This window comes from Schizosaccharomyces pombe, assembly GCF_000002945.2.
Source record: "Schizosaccharomyces pombe strain 972h- genome assembly, chromosome: III".
NCBI lineage: Eukaryota > Fungi > Ascomycota > Schizosaccharomycetes > Schizosaccharomycetales > Schizosaccharomycetaceae > Schizosaccharomyces > Schizosaccharomyces pombe.
In genome coordinates this window covers 25,001-39,541 of record NC_003421.2, presented here as the reverse complement: position 1 = coordinate 39,541, position 14,541 = coordinate 25,001, and the positions used below count along the sequence as shown (strand labels likewise).

At 32.4% G+C, this 14,541-nt stretch overlaps 4 protein-coding genes, 5 long non-coding RNA genes and 1 pseudogene across 10 annotated transcripts, besides 2 other annotated features; 5 read left to right on the top strand and 5 right to left on the bottom strand.

Moving 5' to 3' along the window:
- Nucleotides 1-222: 222 nt before the first annotated feature.
- On the top strand, nt 223-1,884 carry SPOM_SPNCRNA.1096. Its single transcript, NR_149943.1, has one exon. It is a non-coding gene; the product is annotated as a non-coding RNA (long non-coding RNA).
- SPOM_SPCC1884.01 (uncharacterized protein) lies at nt 754-2,570 on the bottom strand (the record flags this gene model as incomplete). The annotated part of the gene is made up of 4 exons (NM_001355854.1): nt 754-1,349; nt 1,400-1,670; nt 1,818-2,373; nt 2,557-2,570. The coding sequence occupies 4 exons, from the start codon at nt 2,568-2,570 to the stop codon at nt 754-756; spliced, it is 1,437 nt and encodes a 478-aa protein (NP_001343052.1).
- On the top strand, nt 2,532-3,666 carry SPOM_SPNCRNA.6680. Its single transcript, NR_196022.1, has one exon. It is a non-coding gene; the product is annotated as a non-coding RNA (long non-coding RNA).
- On the bottom strand, nt 2,885-3,121 carry new22 (the record flags this gene model as incomplete). Its single annotated transcript, NM_001355853.1, has 1 exon — nt 2,885-3,121. One exon carries the CDS (start codon nt 3,119-3,121, stop codon nt 2,885-2,887), a length of 237 nt encoding a protein of 78 aa, NP_001343176.1.
- A 948-nt stretch (nt 3,667-4,614) lies between the features above and the next one.
- Nucleotides 4,615-7,097, top strand: SPOM_SPNCRNA.6679. Its single transcript, NR_196021.1, has one exon. It is a non-coding gene; the product is annotated as a non-coding RNA (long non-coding RNA).
- Nucleotides 6,149-6,918, bottom strand: SPOM_SPCP20C8.03 (annotated as a pseudogene). Its single transcript is given in 2 exon segments — nt 6,149-6,583; nt 6,586-6,918. Coding segments are annotated over 2 exon segments (768 nt in total).
- Nucleotides 7,098-7,616: 519 nt separating the features above from the next.
- Nucleotides 7,617-7,814: an LONG TERMINAL REPEAT.
- Nucleotides 7,815-8,021: 207 nt separating this feature from the next.
- On the top strand, nt 8,022-8,981 carry SPOM_SPCP20C8.02C (uncharacterized protein; the record flags this gene model as incomplete). Its single annotated transcript, NM_001022670.3, has 1 exon — nt 8,022-8,981. One exon carries the CDS (start codon nt 8,022-8,024, stop codon nt 8,355-8,357), a length of 336 nt encoding a protein of 111 aa, NP_587674.1. The 3' UTR covers nt 8,358-8,981.
- On the bottom strand, nt 8,301-9,054 carry SPOM_SPNCRNA.6678. The gene has a single exon (NR_196020.1). It is a non-coding gene; the product is annotated as a non-coding RNA (long non-coding RNA).
- A 589-nt stretch (nt 9,055-9,643) lies between these two features.
- SPOM_SPNCRNA.449 lies at nt 9,644-10,007 on the bottom strand. Its single transcript, NR_150835.1, has one exon. It is a non-coding gene; the product is annotated as a non-coding RNA (long non-coding RNA).
- Nucleotides 10,008-10,118: 111 nt separating this feature from the next.
- SPOM_SPCP20C8.01C (uncharacterized protein) lies at nt 10,119-11,244 on the top strand (the record flags this gene model as incomplete). Its single annotated transcript, NM_001022669.2, has 1 exon — nt 10,119-11,244. One exon carries the CDS (start codon nt 10,119-10,121, stop codon nt 10,860-10,862), a length of 744 nt encoding a protein of 247 aa, NP_587673.1. The 3' UTR covers nt 10,863-11,244.
- A 1,622-nt stretch (nt 11,245-12,866) lies between these two features.
- Nucleotides 12,867-13,199: an LONG TERMINAL REPEAT.
- Nucleotides 13,200-14,541: the final 1,342 nt, after the last annotated feature.

The window sequence follows — 14,541 nt, the reverse complement described above, 5'->3', positions numbered from 1 at the left end:
TAAAATATATTGCGAGAGTGAAAGACTGATAAACGAAACCTAAATGTGACAAATTTAATAAACCATATTCTGTTTAGAGTATTCGAGAAAAAGCCCAGTTTCATTTACAAAAGTGTCGTATCGAAAGAAATAATAAGTAAACGTAGTAGAATAGTAACAATAAGTCTTTATTTAATTCTTAATCCTCGCAGTCACAAATTTATTTAACGTAGCTGCCTAAATCGCATACATTTGTGATCTGCAAGCAATTCACTGAACCTAAAAGCATGGAAAAGGTTCATAGATTTAAAATGCTATTGTGAATTTTAAGTACTCATAAAAATTTGGCTTCGTCGTGATCCTACATTTTTGGAACTCTATCAAAAAACTTAAGTTACTAATTGCAAAAATGTAATGGCAACTAAATACAGAGTAAGGATAAACGTTGACCTTTTTTCGTATACGATATGCCTATACTGCGTAGAGATGAGTAAAAAACGATGTCAATAGTCAAAGCCTTTTGCAACATGCCACCCTTATTCACTGGCGAAAAAGATATACACCGTAAAAGCAAGCTTCTAGAGATCTATCTGCTTGCTTTTAAAAATGAAAAAAAAATGTTTTTCGATGACTTGTACAGAGCTTAAGGATATTAGTAACAATAAACAATAGCTTTTACAAATAATAACCAATATATATATATATATTTACTTCTCCTCCACTGTGAAACATTTATTGCGCAAACGTTTTTTAATTAATTTTTTCAATTAATATTCACGCCTCAAATAGTTCATTTTCTGCACTCTTCGCAAAAAATCTATAACACGCGCTCAAGACTTGCTCTTCGTTCATTGGTACAAAGCAATTCATCAAATAGTTATAAGTGTGAGTGTCTGTTGTGTACAAAGGTCCTTTGGGGTAGATAGGCACTTTGGCAGCGAACTTCAAGCGACTTTCAAATACAGGGAGTGAAAGAACTCCTCTCAGTAAAACTGGATATAAGTATGGAACTAGATCTCGTATTTCAAGTTTACGATTTTCACCTTTTCTGTTTTCATCACATAGATAAGAAGTAGACATTCTCGAGTCTTCAAAATACGTCCCACAAAAATCACAAGTACCATCCCTTTCTTTAACAACATCAGTAAACATCACCAAAGACTTTAATGGTTTTCTTAGAAATTGAAACCTATCAAGTCCAGCATGTACGTTGTAGTAACTTGCGTGTTTCACATTAAAAAGTTCAGCAGCCAGCACCACATCATGAAGCAGTCCAGATGATTCATTGATTTCTCCATTCAAAAGCATTTTTTTCTCTCTCTCTTCACTGTATTTTTCTATACTCAATAAATATTTTTGCGTATACGAGGCTTCAGAAAGAGCAATGGAATGCCAAAAAATGATATCACGTAGCGAATACCAATTTTTAAGAGTAGTTTGAGCGAGTTTGTCAATTTCCAAAGGTGACCATCAAGAAGACTTGGATATCGACCTCTTTGGGTTTTCAACTCGGGAATATTCATTAAAAGGGGCTCGGCAATCCAATAAGTTCCCTCAACTAAAAATGGTTTTAATTGCATAAAAACTTGTGCAACCATGCCATAAGCAATATCAAACTGTGTAAATAGTCTATTATCCTTTACCAAGCGAACGATGATGTTCTCAATATCCTGAGTGCCATTCACCAATTCCTTAAACGATATCTCGCAGTTTGAAATCATCTTTTTTTTGGTTTTTTGCGCTTGTTACTAATAAAGAGATTCCGTAAGCGGAGGACTTTTATGAGCTAATGCCAGAGGTTGAACATGAGACCACCCAGCAGTTGAAAATTGAATCACCTTCAAAAAATGTTCATCAATTGTATTTCCTACTTTTAGATAGTTTGAATTCGAATTAAATGTCTCGTTAAGTTCTGGTTTGCAAATAACATTGACGCTGACGGGTTGAACAACAAAGTTTTCCAAGCTAGAAAATGGTTGGTCTCCAAATAAGTGTACATTTATAACTAATAAAGCGTTATCTTGAAAATAAGTAGCATATGCATCATATTCGTCAAAATTTATATCTATGAGATAGAATAGTCTCAAAATATTATAGAGCAGACCCACACAATTATCATGAAAATGTGTTTTGCGGGTTTCCGAACAGTTGGGTCTCTTTTCAACACCTCTTTTCATCTCCTCTTGATGTAGCAGTCCTTCCGATATCTTACCTGTATCATAACGAACTACAGATTTGTTGATTCCATCTAAAATTGAAACATCATTGATTAGACGTACTTCAGCTTTACCATAAAAAGTACTAGTGTTAAGTTTTAAAACCTCTTCTTTTTTTTCTTTAATTTTATCGACCTTTGTCTTCAACTTTATAGAAATATCTGAAGACAGTCCGTATCTGGTTTCAGTGCCAAAAATGCAAAAATCAGTGGGAGATTGTATTCCATGAGGATGAAGTTTCTAAAAAAAAATGAAACATTGACCATTAACCTAATTGATACTTATAACATAACTTTTATAAACAAAAGAAACTTGGGTATCTTGTTCAAGTAGTATTTAAAATCGAACGAAAGATACTTACTTTTGTATATTCATTTTTCCTTAGACGTCATTTCGCTTGGTAGAAAGACTATATCTGTTTTACAGTACAGCCGACATAAGCGACGTATATTAGAATCCTGATGGACACAATACAAAGAGAAAATAGCTGATTATTACAAAAAAATTAATTAAATGAATTAAGCACAATATTTATTTGATTGAAAGTTGCTACTGTGACACGAGAATTGAAGCGTGACACCTTAGTAACGGCGCAAAAACAATCGAAGGGACGTAATTTAATCATTTAAATTATATCCATAAATAGTTCTTTTTCACTTTAAATTCAAACGCATCGCAAACTCGTTGTTTCAACTTGATATTCTCGGTGGGATTAAATGAATACTATAACCATTAAAATATTGAATACACTGTTCCTTCGTCAAATAATCGACGTCTTCATGTCTTTCTGACAATGGAAGTTTTAATTTTCCCGGTTCATCTCCATTAAGAAACGGTACTGGAAGATCCGGCTGACCATACTCTTGAGTCATATTTTCAAGTCTCCTCGTTAGCATGGTCAATTTGCAAGAATTATTATCATTCATAGTTTGCGTTTTTTGTTTCAAAAAATTTAAATTTTTTTCTCTTACTTTTTAAGCATTTCCTCATTTTTTTTGTTCAAGAAAATTAATCCTGTCCTTTATAGAGGAAATTTCACCCTCCATAAATGCATTCCATTTTGCATAGAGTTAAATTTAGATGCCATGCCTTCCTGCATAGACTCCATTTTAAAAAATACTTATTGGACGAAAATTCCTAATTCTCTATTTGTCTCTCTAAATTCATTGTGAATATTATACTTCTGCTCGGAAATTTCTCTTTCAATTACCAACTTTTCCGATCCTGTCCTTCAATATATTTTATCAAAATTTAATGGAACAAAATTTGCAGGTCTCTCAATTCTTATTTTTCTGAAAGGTATAAAGTCTTCTGAAGAATTATTTGTAGTATGAAGTTTACATCCACGCCAATATTTCTTCTGACATCTGCCTGACTAAATAACGAACGAACTAAAGTCCCATATAAGTGAATTTAATTTAAACTAGTTATAAGTACTATAGTAAATAATAATAATTTCGATTGTCTCGCATGTGCCAATCGGTATACACAGAATCGAGGAACACGATATAAAAAATTACGGCATGCAATTGAAATTAGTGTTTGATGTATATACTATATAGTAGCTCTAAACTTTTCAAAAGAAGAAAAGGGATTATAATACCAAAGAGATTATCTGCTGGTGTATGCATTTAGACAAGATGAGATAACTTTGAGCATGAATAATATATATTTGGCTACCTTTCATCCAAAATGTTGTCGTTTTATTTTGGGATGATAGTATAATCAGTCGTGCTACACGTAAAATTCTGATCGAAAATACCTTTAAATCTGTCAAATTTCTATTTATGGTTCTATAACTGGATATTGACAACAGAGAAGCGCATAGGTTGTTTTCGTACACTTAAAAATTTTATTTCTTAAAAGCCAGATAAGAACTATAAAATTTCTACTTCAGATATATTAATTTAAACTTTGAGTAGCTATCTAATGATATGAGATAGAAACTGCTAAACACTATGATCAATCCCAAAATATGCTTAACACCATTATCGGGTAGACGTACGAAGAGATAGTAGCTTAATGTGGTTGATTTATGCGAATATCACATATAGGGTGGATGTCTAATTAATTAGTTTTGCTAGGTTAAACTTTGAAAAAATTTAATTTGAATTAAATTTAATACTGGTAATTAAATACGATTCATTGCGCTTCTTAATCAATATGATAGCTATAAGTGAGTTCTTTATAAATTTGTTTGTATTTTTTTTTTTTAAAAAAAAAATTAAAATTTTAGAAAATACCTTAAAAAACCTAAGCAAACCTAAGCGAATTTCTATTGTGTACATCAACTTCAATTTATTTCCTATTAATTTCAACACAAACAAAACATTGTCAAGCATGACTTAGACTCGATGTTATAATTTTCATTATTGTTTCAGCACAAATAAGGGGACTGCTTGTATAAGTTGAGTAGCCTAAATGAAATTTTCTAAATTGTAAACATCTTCACAAACTGCTACCGACCAAATAATGACCCACTCTTACAGAAATTTAAACGATACCTATCTATTTTTTTAATTGCTCAAACAAATTATTTATCCACAACCTCATTTTTATTTGGAAGAAAATGAAAGATACAATAGAATTTTGAGTATATGAGACTAAAATCAATGTAAATAATTCCCGGAAAGCAATGATTAAAGAGCATGCAAATATAGAGACTTTTTTCTTGCAATATAAGCCATATTGATATTTATTTCCATGCTTATTTGTTTAGGATTCTAACTGTTATGCGAAATCAAAGTCCAACTTTTCATTTTTATTTGACATTATCTTGATGGACGATAGCTTGCTTAAATCGCTTATTTTCATTTCCATGTGTTACTTAAACATAAACTTCACGTTCAATACGATGGTGAGGATTAACATCAAGTACAAGCTTATTTATACTAGTAATTCGTTTGTTGTATAAACGAAGTATGAAGAAGTACGAAAAAGGCGCGATTCAGCTCAAAAGTGAGTTTTGGGCTTCCTTTCTTTATTAACATTATGAAATCGACTTTTACCGAACGGGCATTGCAAATGTGATACGAATAAAACCGAATACCTCGTTGGTTCATGATACAGTTGAAATGATTTTGGAACCCTTATCAGTCAAGATGTAAAGGATGAGTTCGATAGATAAAATATCTCAAGGTTTTACAACAGGGGAGAAAACCATTTTCAAAATTTCCCTCTAATGACTCCTACCGCTGATGCACTCTTTTTGAATGGTTTATCTTAGTAAAATTTAAATTCACTAACAGCTATGGAACTGTATCTATTAACGTAGATACCGATTATTTAGAGATTAAAATGTTGTAGAGCTATTTCCCAAATATAACTTTACACAGGATAGTTATTCTGAATTTTAGATCGTTACAAAGTGCTTTTTTAATCGTTTTCTGTATCTAAGTTCCTAAAGGTTCAATACATCGAATATGAATTTATTCAAGCTGTTGAATGTTACTGTAACCACAAGGATCTTAGCTCATTGTAATATGAGAGTTAGCGGAGATGTGCTTATATTCAATATGTTATCAGTCAATGAGGATGAATACGGACTAGCAAACCAAAGTTGCTTCCTTTTGATAAAACGTGTATTTTTGCTATAGAAGCACTAATCAATTACAGAAGCAGACCCTTATCCTGCCACTCACTACTCTCTTAACCAAGTCGTCAGAGGTGGTGACTTCGAATAGCCCCATTGGTAATAATGCGAACACATATTATATTAAGCTACAACAGAGAAGAGCTACTACTGACTATAAAAGCGAAAAAGTGATGTATAAATATCATAATAAGGACAAGTAAAAAACAATCTTCTACTAAGAGAAGATAAAGCAGCAAAAGATATAGAAATACAGACTCCTTAAAATGTGTGATACTTGTGTGGCACGTGTCCTTTTGACCACAAGCCAATCACTTTTTGAAGCCGTTCTTTCAACTTGACAGTCTCAAGAGGACTAAATTTATAAAACACCATACCCATGAAGATACTGAATACACTGTTCCCTTGTCAAATTATCAATGTCTTCGAAGCTTGCAAGCGGTGGGAGTTCATAGTCTCTAGGTTCATCTCCGTTAAGGAATGGTACTGGAACAGCCGAATAATGCATATTTGAACGGACCATATTTTCATATTTTTTTGTTAGCATCATCGACTTGCAAGAACGATCATCAATTTTTTGCATCGTTTGAGCCATATTATTAAATCTTTCTTCAGTTTTTTGATCCAAAAGATCGATTTTTCTATCTAATTGAGATATAGAACCTTTGATGGCAGTTAATTCGTTCTTAAAAGTAGTTGCTTTACCTTTGATGGAAGCAATGTCATTTTTCATGACAGTCATCTCATTGTACATAGCGTCAAACCTAGAATTCATGTCATTCTGCGTTGAGTTATTTTAGAAAATATTCGCTCGAAAATTCCTCCTAGTTTAGTATTTGCCCATTCGTCTATCCAGCGTGGAAACTGTAATTCTCCCAATGGTTCCTCCGGAACTTCCCTTTCTATCGCCAATCTCTTCCAATTTCGCAACTTTTGATCACATTCAGTTTCAAATCTATTTAATGTTCCTTTGCTTGACGAAAATTTTTCAATCGTTTCCTGATTATTCTCACCGAATTCTAGTAAAGCAGAATTTAGAGATCTTTCGAATTTCTTGATAAACGGTTGCAAGTCTTCTGCTGAATCATCTGGTGGAGGTAAGTCGAAACCATTTTCAAAATTCTCGTTTGACGTCGATTTTTAATCAATAATGAGCGTAGTCATTTTTTAGAAAGATATAGTGTGTTGTTCTAGTAAATGTTAACGCTGTTTATTAAAAGTTGGTAGAGTGTTTTAAACGTGTTGTTCAATATGTATCCAGGATCAAGAACACCAGATAAAAATACAATTACAAAGTTACACCAGTTTATGTATAAATATATATATAATTTTCAAAGCCTTTGGAACCCTCATTATCTACAATGAAAACAAAGCATGCAAAGGACCAAAAGAGGTAAACAAAGAAAAGAAAACAAAAATAGGGCCTTTAATAAGTAAGAACAATGAAAATGTCTAGTGGCGCAGATGTTTAGATAAATAGATAACTGCATTATATGTTTGCATTAAATAATTCCAGTTTGGAAATATAAGAAACTTATTCTAACCTGTACTCACCTATGTCAATTTTCTAAAGATAAAGTTAAAATAAAATAAAAATAAGTTTTTAACTTTATCTTCAGTTGTCTGGTGTTTCTTAACCTTCATCCCATGGGTATACAAAAATAAACAAAACATTGAAAGGAATTATATTATCACTCAAAACTGCTTTTTGCTAAGAATTTGACTCATTGTTGAAATTTTTTTCCTTTCGTTTAACAGGAAAAGATCAAAGATTATTGCTTTGAACATATTCCAACTAATTCCAAGTCGGTTAAAAAAGCGCTCCTATGATTTTAACGAAAGGTGCTGAGGCAGTGTTCTTCCTCTACGCAGTTTGGTTTTAGAAAGACGATACAATAAGATGCGCTGGTGTTTACCAATATCAAGTTGCTACATATAGTACCTGTGTATTGCAATATAATAGATCACAAGGAAAACTCACCGCGGTTCTAAGTATGTTAAACAGATACCAAACCGCGTAGCTAACACTGACTCCTCATACATCAAATGCCCCCGGCAACAACCGAGTTAGTCGCATGGGACAATTATCATGTAATATATCATTTCAAACCGTTAATATTGTTCAACTACAAAAATTAATTTAAAGGTAGAACTCAGTATATATACACTTTTTTTCGGTTAGTTTTATAAGCTAAACGGAGAAAGATATAACATTAGAACCTGACAGATCTTATATGTTATTGCTGTTTTGTATTTGTTGTGTATTCATAAAACTTGTCTTAGCTGAGGTGAATTTGACTTTTGTTGACTATGCTAAGCTGCCTCCCAACTATGCAGAATTACTTGCTAATTTAATTGACCAACATGGACTGATGCTATTTGATACAGCTGATGTACGAATTGAAGCTTACAACTACTTATTAAATAGCATTACAGAAACAAACACTGATACCGATGCTTACTTATGTCAACTTCTAACAGGTCAGTATACCACTGATTGTTATATATTTGGTGACAGTGTTTATGAAGGACCTGAAAATATCAATCCTTCAACCAGGTATATCGATTAAGGATTTGGACATTAGCTTTTGCAATGTACAAGGGGCGAATAAGAGACAAACCGTGTCTCTTGCTTCTTGTGGTGTGTTGATAGCACATCTGTACAATGTTCAATACAAATATGTCGATGATAGTCAAGCAAGTTGGTTTGTGACAACAACTACGGAGTTTCATGGAGTTGCATAGTAGGAGGTCAAAGCTTTCTAAGTTTAGGTTGTCTAGTAGAGAGATGTGAAGGACACTGTGCTGGTTCCGAACAGACAATGCAATGGAGCTGCAAAGTTAAAGGAGCTGGAGTCAATTCCAAGTTTACGGACTACTGCAAGAGAAGTCGTCCAACAGGTTGTACTCAGCTATTTAGGCAACGCAAGGTATATAGCGTATTTCCATTTATAGATATTGTCATTGATGATACCTACGAATGAAGTCACCAGCAATTTTATCTCAGGGTAGTAAATGGTGACTTTATTTGAGATCATGTTTAGAGCTTAGTGGTCTATGAAGTTGAACTAGTCCGACTCACAAACCAGATGAGATCGCCCGATTTGAGATGATTAGAATAATCTTAATTTTAAATGAGTGAATAATACACAGGATAAATGGTATAGGCAGGATTAAGAGATGTCAGTACTTGTAAAAACGAAGCGAGTAATTGGATAATAAATATGGGTTAAATAAATGTCAACTTAGACCAATAGTTAGTCAAGAATATACAAAACTCAATCTTTCCAAATTAAATAAATTGTGTTTATGTACGATAAAAGTTCCTTTTGGATATCAATGTGTAACATTACGTAAATGGGCAAATTTGCCATTTTATTTTTTATTCAATTTATTTAAATATAGTTTTCTTTAGAGGCGTTTCTATTCTATCTAGCATTTTCAAGCTAAATGACAATTGTACATATCAAGTATTATGTAGGAGTTTTTACGTATTTGCTTTGTGCAGTTTACCTATTATATTTGCTCATAGTAACTATTTAACAGCAGAGGTATATTTCAATGAAAGTATACTTGCTTGAGAGTTTCTTAAACACATTGTTTCAGGAACGTGAAAAAACTCTTTCGTCTTAAAATAATTGGGGGTATTCTATTAAGCTTTGTTTCTTTCATTAATTTGCAGAGGCTATTTCAATAACCAGTTTATATCCCTTGAGCATATATTGTAGCTACCGCTTATACAATCTACAAATTATCTAGCTTGAATGAGTAATGTGCTTTTGATTAAAACACCTTATGATTGCTACAAGCTGTTAAGCAGCCTTTGAAACGAATAAAGTAATCCAGGCTAACGAAATTTTTTGTATCAACATTGTTGGCCATGTTTGCTTTTATACATGTACTCCTCTATTCAATAAATCTAACTTTGTAATAAGTTACCTGCAAATAAGCCATTTTTCTTTTATTTTACAGATAAAGCCCATTTTCATTATCTGTATCACGTACTCCCAATGTGAAGTTACTTAGGTTACCTTGTTTCTTAATCCATCAAAAACTCTTTTCTTTGTCCTTAGCATTCTTTGTTTAAAGTTGTATATAAGGGGAACTTGAGAGATTTGAATTTACTTACAACACATATATTAAATATTGCTTTCAACACACGTTTGTACTTTTATTTTCCAAGATTTCCCTTTCTGAGAAATATTTGTCAATTAGTAAACATATAAGGCAGGCTACAAAAGATATCATTTGTATAGTTATAGTGAATTGCAATTTTATCGTTAAAAAGAATACTGCGGTTTATTGCAACTGGTTTTGTATAAATAATAAGGATGATGTCGAACGAGAATTTTGATAATGACTACAATCTGCCACCACCAAATGATTCTGCGGAAGATTTAAAAATTTTCATTAAAAGATACGAGAGATCTGTAGATTCTACATTGTTAGAAATTGACGAAAACAAAAGAGAAGCACTTGAAAAATATATTGAGGAACGAGATCGTAAAATGAAATATGAAATTGAATGCAATGAAAGGCTACAAGGATGGAAAAAGTTAGCGATTGAAAGGGAAATTTCTGAAGAACAATCGGGAGAAGTACAATTTCCACGCTGGATAGATGAATGGGCAAACACTAAACTAGGTGGAATTTTCGAACGAATATTTTCTAAAATGGACTCAATGCAAAATGACATGAATTCTCGGTTTGACGCTATGCAGAATGAGATGAATTCTCGGTTTGACACTGTACAGAATGAGATGACATCTATGAAAGGCGAAATGGCCGAAATGAAAGTTGAAATGGTTGAAATGAAAAGGGAAACGATCCGTTTGAACACTAGAATTGATTTACTCGAGCAAAAAACTGAAGCAAGGTTTCAGTCAATAGAGCAGCGATTTAATTCTATAGACCAACGATTTAATTCCATAGACCGAAGATTTGATTCTATGGAGCAGCGACTTGACTCAATGGATCAGAAAATGGAAACAATTGATGCTCGCTCATGTAGGTCGATCATGTTGACAAGAAAGCTTGAAAATACAACTCGTTCAGACCAAGGTTATTTGGCATAACCAGTGCCATTTCTGAATGGTAATGAGCCGGCTAATAGTGGATTACCGCCGATAGAAAGAGTCGAAGACATTGATGAATTATCAAAGGAACAGTGTGTCCAATATCTTAAGGGATATGGTATAATGTTTAGTCCTGCTGAAACTATTAAGTTGAAAAAGCGACTTCGTGATGCAGTAGGCTTATGGTCAAAAGCGAGTACTGAATATGAATTTCATCAGTTCCATTGAATTTATGTTTTTGTTCAAATATCTTGCTTTCTCTTCGTTTTTTATTGATACTTTGATATTTTATTGTATATTTTCGCTTTGATGTTTTATGTTTCGGTGTTAATAAACGTTTTTTAATGAAATTGATGCTTTATATAATTAGATGTCAATTGATCCCTTCTATCGTAAAGCTTATATAGTGAAAGACGTATATTTGCAATTAAGAGCAATTTATCTTGTCCGCGAAAAGGTTGACTATTTTACAAATTGTATTCAACAACTAACAAATCCCAATTTTTTTACCATAAATGTTACTTGCTAATATTTATTGTACAGATAGCTTTCCTTGCGATAGATATAACTTTATTTAGCGGAATATCTTTGTGGACTATATGAGATGAAGGTCTGGTTAGTGCCTGCAGCTGACAATACAGAAGACGATCACTACTCTAATAAGCTAACCGGATTTTTTTCACCGAAGTATAAATTTTTTTTGTAACTAATATTTTACAATTTATATTTTATTTCGTTCAAGAAATTCATCCGTTTTGGCATACAGCTTCCTATAATTTTTTATTTGTTGGTTTTGTGAAAACAAATATATGACTAGGTTTTTTCAGATCCCTGCATAGAGTCTAATGAAATTGAAAAAGAAAAATGAACCTTTTAAAGACCAATCAACACTTCTCCTTTTTCATGACAAAGTCTAAAGACGTCCATGATGTGATAACGATACTTTCACTTTCATTATGATACTATTATATTTACCCTTTTAGTAGTAAGTGAGCTCAATGAGAATATAAAATTTGAAAAGATATTCATGTGTGCTAACACACTTTTAATCCAATTCCTTGTTTGTTCGTAACATACCTGGTACACCAATCTTGCGCATAATGATACTGTAGACCGTAAGGAAATTGTACATAGTTGATGCATCAGATAGTTAACTAATAACTGTGCAAAGCATGAAATTAAAATGGGCCAGAATTTCGTAAATCGGTTAGCTTATTGCAAAAAAAGTAATAATATTTAACGAATTCCACAACATGTACTAAATAATAAATCCAAATTAATACGGATATTTGCCCTATGAACTTGTTCACATTTCGATAGGTGGTAATTATGTAAAATATGATCCATATTTTTTGTATTCGTGCGTAGTTATGTAATAGTTGGTAAAAGTGGTACTTTTGAAATACACATACTAATTGTAACCGAAAGAGCGAAACAGCATTATGAGCCTACAGATAAGATGCGATATTTTTTGCTCTAAAATATCGTGATTTGAAAAAAGAAAAGGAACTATTTTTTTGAGCTCAACTATCTTATGCAACGAACACAAAGAAACCCGGCCTAATTAATTTGACTTTTGATTAATAAAGTGGAAACAAGAGAGAAGAAGGAAAGTGAAATAATAAGGATAGAAATACTACAATTCAACTTAAATGCCATTTTTACATTGGCGGTCAATCATACAATAGTTAGGTGTGCTAATAAGCAATGGGGTTAAAACCTTTTGATCCTTATTCTGAATTTTAATTTTATTATGAATTCTTATGATATAAGTCATTTAGTGGAGACATAATCCATGCCTCAGTAAATCAGAACATGAGCAAGTGTGAAGTTCGAGTGGCGACATCCAAAGAAGTGCTCATAACTGTTCTTGTGCTTGGATTTAGTTTCTGATGAAAAAAATCGGCAAACCGTTGCTGCAAGGTTGGCAAAGTTAAACGGGTAATTGTGGAAACGCTTAAGAAGAACGAGCTTCTATCACATTGTGGACCCCTGAATTATACGTACTTCCTACACGGTGTAACAGTTGTTAGCGATAATACACTGCGTTGCATATCACTATATGTCGCATGTTCTATTTACACATTGTACCATAGATGATATGATATTGAGATAGAATTGAATGATAACTTATTAAAATATGTAGTAATTAGAATAACGTAGATAGAAGTAAAGCTGAAGCTCGTTTCTCAGCTTAGTTCTAGATCGGTTACTGATACTATTGGATTTTTTTAACAATAAATATAACACTATTGTTTAAACACACTTAGTATATCGCAATAGAAACTCATTGCAATAAATTTATTGTTAAACATATACCAAACTGCGTAGCTGATAACTAAGGTAATTTTAATTATCGTTCATTGTCAAAAACATTGATACGTTGCTATACTGCAAAGTCGACTCGGAATGTTTTGTCAATAAATCGAGGCCATAGTAAGCGCAATGATATTAAAATCTTTATGTTATAAAAAATAACTGTAATGAAAACCAATGTATCTTGAAGGACATTTTTTATCTACTTTGCTCACAACTTCTCAAATTGATAACAGAAAATCAACGGTTGAATATGACAATCAAAAATTTTGTACGATGAATATGATTTTTTATGTTTATGCTTGTGTGCCGAATTTTTAGATTTCTAATGCTCGAGATACATCAAATAAAACCAGTCCTTAATAACGTTTTTTAAAAGTCCTATCTCTTAATAATAATCATCTGAATAAATTTTTTCATGCACCGTTTTTTTATTTGATAAATCCCATAATCCTAAAGCATTTAATAACCCCTATCATCGTCTCACTAATCTATTGCAATATAATCGTTAATAACCCAAGAAACAATATCCAAATTTATCAGTCTTCTAATTTGTTATCACCGATCATAACTTCTGGTTTGTTTTATTCTTTAATGACTTTACATGCAACTTTTCTTTTTTCGTTAGGTTTCAGTTCTTAGGTATCTTACAATAACCAGACTCTTTCTTCTTTCTCTACTCATTTCTAATTATAATTTCCCCTCCTTTTCTTTCTATTATAGCTGTTATAGATTTTTTTACACGTATCATATTTTATTTTTCTAATCACGAGGAAATGAATCAACTGCTACTAAAAGTTTTTTGCACAGTGACACCTATAAAATAAAGTCCTTATAGACAAAATTTACACACAGTGTTTCGTTTTTATCGTAACGCTATTACTCAGTAATATACTAAATTGATATTTTCTTGTGAATTTTAGAAACAGTGCTGTAATTTGCACAACAAACTAACGAGACTTGAATTAATAAATAAAATCATTGATAAAATAAAGTTGCACTCAACTCTTACAAAGGAGTTTCTTTATCCACATGTTTTCCAATGCACTCTCTAACTAGCGTCTAAGCGTCCTGTTCCTTGATTGGTGATAGCAGTTGCTCCGGTCTTACAGTCTGATAATAACCCTGAATTAAATTCATAGTATTGAGCTGTGTATTGACCTCACTACTAAGACTTGCATGACTACTTATGTATTGTCGTACGAATGTTGCATACACTTCAGCATCATCTTGACTTGATTCAAGGTATTCCGCCAAAGAAACAATTGAGTCTTGCTCACCGGAATTTGATAGTATATCTAATTTATCAGAGAGTCGTTCAAGTGGTGAACTTGTATTTCCATGGATCCAAGGTGCTCTAACC